We start from the raw sequence: 9,534 nt of genomic DNA on the forward strand, positions 1-9,534 counted from the left end.
TATTGCGAATTACAACAATTAAAATATCAAAGTCTACAATATTCAAACCAAATCATAGAATTTTGACAACATAAACTTTGATACTTTGTGGGCTTGCAAAAACAAAATATTGAGGCTGTAATTCGCAAATGTGTTAAACTTTAAGGCTGTAATTCGCAAATTATTCTAACTTATATAAAGCAAAACATTATAATGTTATTGGCAAGAATATATAATTTACAACCTTAAAGTTTAGGACTTTTGCAAATTACATTCTTAATCATAATTATCGAAATTGCGATCTGGATCGTAAGATTGTACGATCCTACGATGCAGACCAATGCTAGCGATTAGAATAGTATGTAGAAACGGGATCAGGTAGGATCGTAGACAAAATCGGTGGAATCGGTTGGAATCGAGTAGAATCGCGATCCTATACACGATCCTAGATCCCGTTACTTAGCTTTAATTTTGGTCCTGACCTTCTAAAATCTCCAAAAACCCGATTAAACCTAATCAGCCCGACACTTTCATTTTCCCCCAAACCCGCAGCTACACTGAAATCCCTAAACGGCTAAACCCGCACCTCCATCTTCATCCTTCTCTCCACAGCTTCCCTTCACCATCTTCATTCGGCTCTTGTCGAATCTTTACTACAGAAGCCTCCGCCCTCCATCTCTGGTTCTTCACCTCAATTTATGTGAGTATTTTGATTTTCTGTTGTCGAATTTATTTGCTAATTGTGAATTTGTCGAATTTGTCGAATTTAAATTGTCGAATTTGGTTCTGATTTTCATGATCAAATGTGGAAGAGTATTGACATCTGCAATTGTGAATTTGTCATCTGATTTTTATTTTCATGCTCAAATACTAGAAATGCTGAAAATGTCGAAGAGTATTGACAATGTTTATGGTAATCTGTTACAATGTTTATGATGATTTATTTGCTAATGACTATAGTGTTGATAATCTGTTACCATGTTTATGATGATTTGTATGATGATTTTTATGATGATTTTGATTTTTATTTGAAATCTTAATTTTGTATGATGATTGTTCAATTATATGATGTGTTGAATTGAAATCTTGTATGATGATTATGTTGGTTATTTGTCAATTATAAATAAATGAGTGTTTTTATCAACATAGCAGAATGTCTGCTTCTAATAAGAAGAGGAAAAATGCACTAGGTAGTAGAACTGATCCACGTTGGGAACAATGTATTGAAGTTGATAAAATGGCTAAGAAAGTTAAATGTAAATATTGTGGTGGTGTACGTTCTGGTGGAATTTTTAGGCATAAGCATCATCTTGCTTGCATTGGTATTGATGTTGAAGGTTGTTTGCAAATTCCTAACGATGTTAAGTCTAAGTTTAGAGCATTGTTAGAAGCAACTTCAGAAGCATCTAGTGCAAAACGAAAAAAACTAAATAACATTAGTGAGGAAAAATGTGAAAGTGGGGGTAATCAAAGGGTGAGAGGAGGTTTGGATGCTTTTGTTAATAAAAGTAAGCATGGTTTGCAAACAACACTTGATCAAAAATTTGAAAAAGAAGAAAGAGAACAAGTTTGCCAACAAATTGCTGGCTTTTTTAACACTAGTGGTATACCTTTTAATGTGGTTTTTAATATCCTTTTATGTGTTTTTAGTGCTTTTTTTATATTGAAAATGATCAAATAATAAACATGGTCATAATACAACTTGTCATTTCTGTAAATTTGTAGAATCGACCGATCCTACGATTCGATCCAACCTGATGATTTCGATCCTGCGCAGAATCCCGATCCTGACAACCTTGTTCTTAATGTTTATTTTTTTGTAAATTACAGCTACCAAAGTATCAAAGTCTACAGTGTTCAGGCCAAATCCCATAATTTCAACGAATTAACCTAAAATTTTGACTACTAAAATAGTCAGAATTCTGTAATTTGTCCTGAATGCTATAGACTTTGATATTTCAGTAGCTGTAATTCGCAAAAAATAAACATTAAGGTTGTAATTCGTAAAAGTATTAAATTTAACGATGTAATTCACACATATCCAACAAGAAAATGACTTTTTTTGTTCAGCAAGTTTCGTATGAGACCGTCTCACTGTGAGAAAGGCCATACAAGTAGCCCATTAGTAAAAACACATAAAAAAACAATGAAATATAAATTCACATTTGTATAGAAAGCAATTTTTTTAAAATAGTTTGGGTCGACCCATTTAAAGTCGTCTCACGATGAGACGACCTCAATAAAAAATTAGTGTTTTTTTGTTAGTTTTTGTCTCTTGACAATGACTTCTTGTTAGTTAAATAGTAACAAAAAATTGTTTGATAAGGATTTCAACCTCTTCCCTAATCCATGTTACAACGAATTTTGGGGTTTGTACGAAACCTTCCCAGACCGCTATGTTCCTTCTTTTCCAGATTGCATAAATAGTAGCATTATAAATAGCACTCATAATGTGTTGCACCTTTTTAGTTTATATTTCTGGAAGTCCATCCTTGCTATGGGTTTGAACCTGATGCTTGTCATTTTTAAGCTAACTAAAATGCTAGCTAACTAAAAAAACCTGATGCACCTTGGTTAAATAGTAACAAAAAAGTGTTCGATAAGTCATTTTTAAGCTAACTAAAATGCTAGCTTTTGAGTCAAAAACAAAAAACTATTATAAGTAGCGGTATTTAGTAGCTTTTGGCTTTTGATAAATATATATAATTGTCCTTGGCATTTAATGGGAAAAAGTAAGTGTATGTGTTTTTTAATTTCTCTTTTGGTATTGATGTAAGGGTGATTAGGAAGAACACACTTAGTTTTAAAAGTTTCTGATTAAAAAAAATAGAAGAATAAGTAGATAAGAAAGAATAGTAGAAGAATATTGATAAGAGCCAAATCACAAGAACAAATTCAATGATTTGGGGTTTTAGGCTAGAGATAAAGACACATTCAATCTCCCCTAAGAATTAACACTCAAGACAAACTCAAAGTGATAATTGAAATTACTATTTCTTTGGACAAATACAAGAAGAAAAGCAATGCATAAAACACAAGGTTTATATCAGGTATATATGTTAAATATAAATAACCTTTATTCATCATTGTTCACAAGTTGAGTCTTATCTTAATTAGAATTAATGTCGCTTTCTCAAATGTGGCTACTAATTTGATTCTTTGTAAGTTATTTCTTTTCTAATGCCTAGTAGGCTAAAATATATTTTAAAAAAAAACAAGTCTTGTATGAGATGGTCTCACCGTGAGACGGGTTCATGCAAGCAGCCCATTAGTAAAAAAATATAAAAAAGCAAATGAAATCTAAATTCACACTTGTACTAGAAACAATTTATTTTAAATAGTTTGGGTTAACCTAATTAAAATCGTCTAACTGTGAGACGACTTTAATAAAAAATTATTGAAAAACATCATTTTTTTCATTAAATATTTCAACTTCACCACAAGTCTATAACCACATGGACTGCAGAAGTATAGAACCAAAGCACACCACTTATGGTCCATGTGACCCATACTAATCTTAAATCATGTCATCATATCAAAGCATTACCATTTCTAAAAATAAAGGTCCATTGGTCCTTTTTCCTTCCCTCAATCCAAGTCTAATTTTCACCATCTCACATTTTCTCTCTCCTCTCCTCTGTATTCCCCTTTTTGTCTTCTTCATAATTTTTCCAGCCGATCACCATCGCCATTCGCAAATTTCCTTTCTCTTTGTCTTCGTGGTCTTGGAATTGTTAGTTTTCATCTAAAACCTAATTTTGAGTTGGCAATTTTTGGATGTTTGTCGAAAGTGAAACCCTAGATTTGAGTTTTACGATTTTATGGATTCTGCTTTTGGTTGAATCAAGCGTTCGATAGGTTTTCGATTATGTTGAATTGTTTGATTGATTTCAATGTGATGTGATAATTCTGCTACTAACCGTGACTTTATCTGTTTTGCTCGCAAATTTGAATTTTGGCTCTAAATTTTTTTATTTCTTTTGATTATTTTCAACTTTACTGGATTCTATGTATTTCGATTGATATCATTTAGGGGATCTCATCTGGGCTTATTGTTATGTAATAGAAGCTTGTTTTGTCATATTATATGTTATGTGAATTATGTCAATCAGTCAGTCTCTTTGGGGTTTGAGTATAGGATTGTTTTGCAGTTTGATATTTCAGTTTAGGGAATGAAAGGAGCCCAAAGGCCATAGTAGAATTCAAAATATTTGGTTGAAAATTTTGCGTACAAGAACCCTAAAAACTAAATGGTTTGATCTTTATTTTACGATGGTTCAATAGCCCAACAAGTTTTAGGGCTCTAAACTTGTAAAAAGGAAAATGACCGTTTTGCCCATGTCATGTCACCCTTTCTTTCTTCTCCTCTAGATGGGCTCACGTTATTGGGCCTACTATATTATTTAAAAAAGTGTTTAGCAGAGTATGTATATCACGTGTTAGGTTGGTGTGTAGCCCGTATATTACTTCAAATCTTCAATGGCGTGTGCGCTCGTCTTGTTTAATAAATTGATTAATTAAAAAGTTGTTGACTTTTTATTTAACTCGCCTTTTATAAATTAATTATTGTTTAATAAATTACCTATTGGATATTATTGGTGAAAATAAACTTACTACCTTAGCACCGGCTACTTCTCTAGCCCAACCCCTACGCAACCATTTATCTCTTCCCCAACCCTTTTCCACCTATAAAATCGCAGAAATGGTGGTTACAACTTCTAAGGGTGGTCTTCTCACATAAGATTGTGGATAAGAATGTTGTGGTAATTGGAGGGAGGACCGGTAACTGCCTTTAAGGTGTTCCATCTGGTAACTGACATTAGGAGATGGGAGGGGGGGTGTTTTTCTGGAAAGAGGAAAAGGGGTGGCTCGATATGGTTTTGTGGCTGGACCATTCTGGGATGGTGGTTGGTAGTTAGGTGGCATAGGAATTGGGGGGCAATCCGTCCAAGGGAGGGGAATAGGAGGGGTGGGGGAGGCACGCAAGGTGGTGGATGTCGATGAAGGTGATGGTGGCCAGAAATGGGTGGGTTACCGTGAATGGTAGTAATTGAAGTGGGTATAATGGGTGGGTTTTTTTTTTTCCTTTTTTATTGCATTTTTTGAATTTATTTTTTGTGTTTTCCTTTTTTGGGCAAGTTAACTTATAATTATGGGTTTCCAACAAGTTAAGAATGTTAGAGGGAAATGCATATAAAAGTTGGTATTATTCATGATTAACCAAAAGTTGGTATTATTGTAGGAAAATGGTTAAAAGTTTGTATTATTCATGGTAATTTTTCCTAAAAATAAATAATAAGTGAGTTTATTTCTGTGGATTAAACAAAAATTGATTTATTATTGATAATTTTACGTTTATAATACTGAGGTGTTATCAAGTGCAAGGTGCTCTATATTGAGATATTGCAAAAGCTAACTCGTGTTTTAACTTCTAACTAATAAAACCTTTCAATGTAAAAAAGGTTTAAGTACGAATAATTCAGTCAAGACCTATTTAGGATCTAGACCCATCTAATTCGACGGGTTTGGGTTTGGGTTTGGGTTTGGTCCAAAATTTCAGACCCTAAGCAAAAAATTAATGAATTTGGGCCTGGGTTCAGTTGAAGTCGACCCAGACACAACCCATGAATATCTCTAGTTCTACCATGTGTCGTTTATAAGAATAATAATATATTTGAAAGAATAAATTAGGGAGTGAAAATATTACTATAATATATTTTGACGAGTGATTTGTTGATAATTTCTAAATTTGTGCTATATTAGGTAATATAATTGATATTTATACAATTAAAAGTTTAAGTTATATTCTAAAATATTGAGGAAGAACTTTCCTTTTGTCCTTTTTATAACCCTCTCGGAAGGAGGGAGTGGGTTTGGTGGAATGGAAAAAGATATGAAAGATCAGACATACGAATTGTGATGGTGAAGAAAAAATCCATGTGGACGACCATTGGAATTGATATATTGGTTTACAAATGTCGATCCCAATCTTTTGGGATAAGTGATTTGACATTGTTGTTGAGGTAATGTCTAAGAGGTTGTGTGAACAATTCTACTCGGGCTATGTATTGAAGCAGGGATGATAATTTTGCTGTTACTGGAGTTATCACTGTTTGATTGCTCATCAAGTTTCTTATTTTATACTTTCTCTATTTTTGTAAGTTATGTTTTTCATCTCAAAAAAAAGTTGCAATGTTTGATAAAAGCTCTGAATTCCTTTGCAGAATGGCGACCAGTGATGAAGACAATGAAATGATTGATATAGAACCAAGTGATGCTCAGCCAACTGCTGCCGGAAAGCTGGAGTCAGAACATGTAAATTGTGAGCTTGCTGATTCCGCGCAAACTAGTTTGGAAGATGTGCGTCCCCAATCAGTCAACCCGGAGGATGTCTGTAAGGAGCAATTGGAAAAACATATTGTCTGCTCTGAATCCGTAGAAAAACAGCCAGATAGTGTTTCTACAGAGGAGGTTCATACCCAGCTCAGCAGTGCAGATGTTATGTGTTCTGGGAACCTTAATTCAACTGAAGCAAGCGATGAAATGTTTAATTCCAAACCAGCTGAAGAGTTGTCAAGCGAGTCACAGTATTCAAATTCTCAAGCAGAGCATATTTTGATGGTCAAATCCGAACAGATTAAACCAGAGCCCATGGATTTGGGGGAAGCTAGCTTTCAGAATATGGATGAACATGCTGATCCACACACTACTCATGAAGAACACGAGAGTACACAGCTTGCTAATCCTGAGCCTCTTGGCGAGGAGGTTGAATATTCGCCGTCTGGTAGTTCCAAGCATATGCATTCACAGCCAGTCGCTTCAGAACACCTGCTCTCAGAAAACCTGCACTCACAGACAGCAAGTTTGCAACTTATGCACCCACAGACTGAGAGTGTTGTGGAGCACATGCAATCACTGCCCATGAGTTCAGAGGACATGGCCTCACAGACTTTCAATTCCGAATGCGTGCATTCACAAGCAGTCAGGGCTGAGCTTGCTCATTCTCAGCCAGGCACTTCAGAGGTGGTTGGTCCCCAGCCAGCCAGCACGGATCATGTATACTCTCAGCCTCTTATCTCATCAGATATTGATCTTTCCCAACCTGTTACATCCGAACTTGTGCATTTGCCTCATGCCGTTCTAGAGCCAGCTCATTTGCGACCAGTTGGGATGGAACTTGTTAGCTCTCAAAGTCATGGAGCTGAACTTGCTAATGCTTGTGCTGTTGGCATGGAGCTGGTTAATGCACAACCTCTAAGCACAGAAATTTCTAATACACAGCTACAAACTCCTGAGACTCAGCCTAACAAGCGCCGGAAGAAGAAGTCTATAGTCTGGGAGCACTTTACTATTGAATCTGTTGGTCCTGGCTGCCGAAGGGCCTATTGTAAGGTGTGCAAGCAGTCGTTTGCATACAGTACTGGTTCTAAGGTTGCTGGTACAAGCCACCTGAAACGCCATATCGCAAAGGGGACTTGCCCTGTTGTCCTTCGTCAGCAGGAGAAGAATCAGTTGTCCCCCTATATGCCGAAGAGCGGTGGAACCGATGGGGGTAATGGACATCAATCAAAAAGGCGTTATCGCAGCTCTACTTCACCATATTTAATATTTGATCAGGATCGTTGCCGGCAGGAGATTGCGAGAATGATCATCATGCATGATTACCCACTTCATATGGTTGAACATTCGGGATTTGTTTCGTTTGTCCAGAATCTTCAGCCTCGTTTTGATATGGTCAGCTTTAACATTGTACAAGGAGATTGTGTTGCCATTTTCTTGAGGGAAAAGCAAAATCTTCAAAGGTTTATTGCAGGGATCCCAGGGAAAATTTGCCTGACAGTGGATTTGTGGACTTCAAGTCAATCAACTGCTTATGTTTTTGTTACTGGGCAATTCATTGACAGTGACTGGAAGCTACACAGGAGACTACTTAATGTTGTAATGGAGCCATTTCCTGAATCAGATAGAGCTCTCAGCCATGCTATTGGTACTAGTCTATCAGATTGGGGATTAGATCGCAAATTAGCCTCAATTACTTTCAATCAGGCACTAAGTGAAAATGCACTTGATCAGCTGAGGGCTTTGCTTGCAGTAAAAAACCCAATGCTTCTTAATGGCCAGTTATTAATACGGAGTTGCATTGCTCGTACTTTGAGCAGCATGGCCCAGGAAGTAATAGCTTCTAGCGAGAAAACTATCAAGAAAGTTAGGACGAGTGTCAAGTATGTGAAGACATCAGAATCACACGAGGAAAAATTCTCTGAGCTTAAGAAACAGCTTCAAGTACCAACTGAAAAGAGTCTTTCTCTTGACAACATCACAAAATGGAACACAACTTATGAAATGCTCCTTGCTGCTTCTGAGTTAAAGCAAGTCTTTTCTTGTTTAGATACATGTGACCTTGATTACAAAGATGCCCCTTCCATGGAAGATTGGAGGGAAGTTGAAAACATTCTTATGTATCTTAAACTTCTGTTCGACACTGCAAATTTGCTCATGTCGGAACCCACTCCATCATCAAATGTGTTCTTCCACGAGGTGTGGAAGATCCAACTGGAGCTGGCACGTGCTGCTGCAAGTGACGATCTATTTGTGGCTGGCCTTGCTAAGTCTCTGCAAGACAAGTTTCACAAGTACTGGAAGAATTCTTGCCTGGTTTTAGCGGTTGCTGTGGCTATGGATCCCAGGTTTAAGATGAAACTCGTGGAGTTCAGCTTTACCAAAATCTTTATGGACGAGGCTCCGGTTTACATCCGGGTCGTCGATGAAGGGCTCCACGAACTTTTTCAAGAGTATCTAACTGTTCCTCTTCCATTGACCCCTCTGGAGAACAATAATGTCGGTGATGTTGGGGGAGAAGACCGCCACCTTAACAACAACGGACTTTCTGACTTTGATATGTATATCATGGAAACAAGCAGCCAGCAGATGAAGTCAGAGTTAGACCAGTATCTGGAGGAGTCTCTCTTACCTAGGGTGCAGGATTTCGATGTGCTAGGTTGGTGGAAGCTTAATAAACTCAAATATCCGACCCTTTCAAAGATGGCTCGAGATATATTGTCTGTGCCCCTGTCAACAGTTTCTCCTGATGCAGTGTTCGCTATTCCAATGAACGAGATGGATTCATATCGCTGCTCCTTAAGGCCTGAAACTCTCGAGGCCCTCATATGTGCGAAAGACTGGTTGAAGACAGATTCTAACATAGTCTCAAAAGAGCTAGTGAAGATGGGGCTCTGACTTTTAAAATCTTGTATTATCCCTTGGTGTTGCTTTTAATTGCGCATTTATTTCCAATTTGTAGTTCAGATTGTGGATTCCTGTCACTTAGGTAGAGTCTCATTTGTAATTTTCTTTAAATTAAGCGAGAATTGTTTGTATTTATTACAATTAAGTTGGGATTATGCGAGGCGAGCTTCTGCTCTTTTTAGGTTCTTAGTTACCTTAAATTGTATTTATTTAAGCCATTTTCTGAGTTTATTAATTGTGGCCACAAACAAACTGATAATGATCAAAAGAAAAATATTTGCAGTGTAAGTGGATGGATGCAAATTAAAT

The 9,534-nt window shown here is 36.7% G+C and overlaps 1 protein-coding gene across 1 annotated transcript; it reads left to right on the top strand.

The window, feature by feature from the left end:
* Positions 1 to 462: 462 nt before the first annotated feature.
* LOC130825264 (zinc finger BED domain-containing protein DAYSLEEPER-like) lies at positions 463 to 9,418 on the top strand. The gene is made up of 2 exons (XM_057690397.1): positions 463 to 679; positions 6,204 to 9,418. Exon 2 carries the CDS (start codon positions 6,205 to 6,207, stop codon positions 9,214 to 9,216), a length of 3,012 nt encoding a protein of 1,003 aa, XP_057546380.1. The 5' UTR covers positions 463 to 679; position 6,204; the 3' UTR covers positions 9,217 to 9,418.
* Positions 9,419 to 9,534: the final 116 nt, after the last annotated feature.

This window comes from Amaranthus tricolor, chromosome 10, assembly GCF_026212465.1.
Source record: "Amaranthus tricolor cultivar Red isolate AtriRed21 chromosome 10, ASM2621246v1, whole genome shotgun sequence".
Classification (NCBI taxonomy): domain Eukaryota; kingdom Viridiplantae; phylum Streptophyta; class Magnoliopsida; order Caryophyllales; family Amaranthaceae; genus Amaranthus; species Amaranthus tricolor.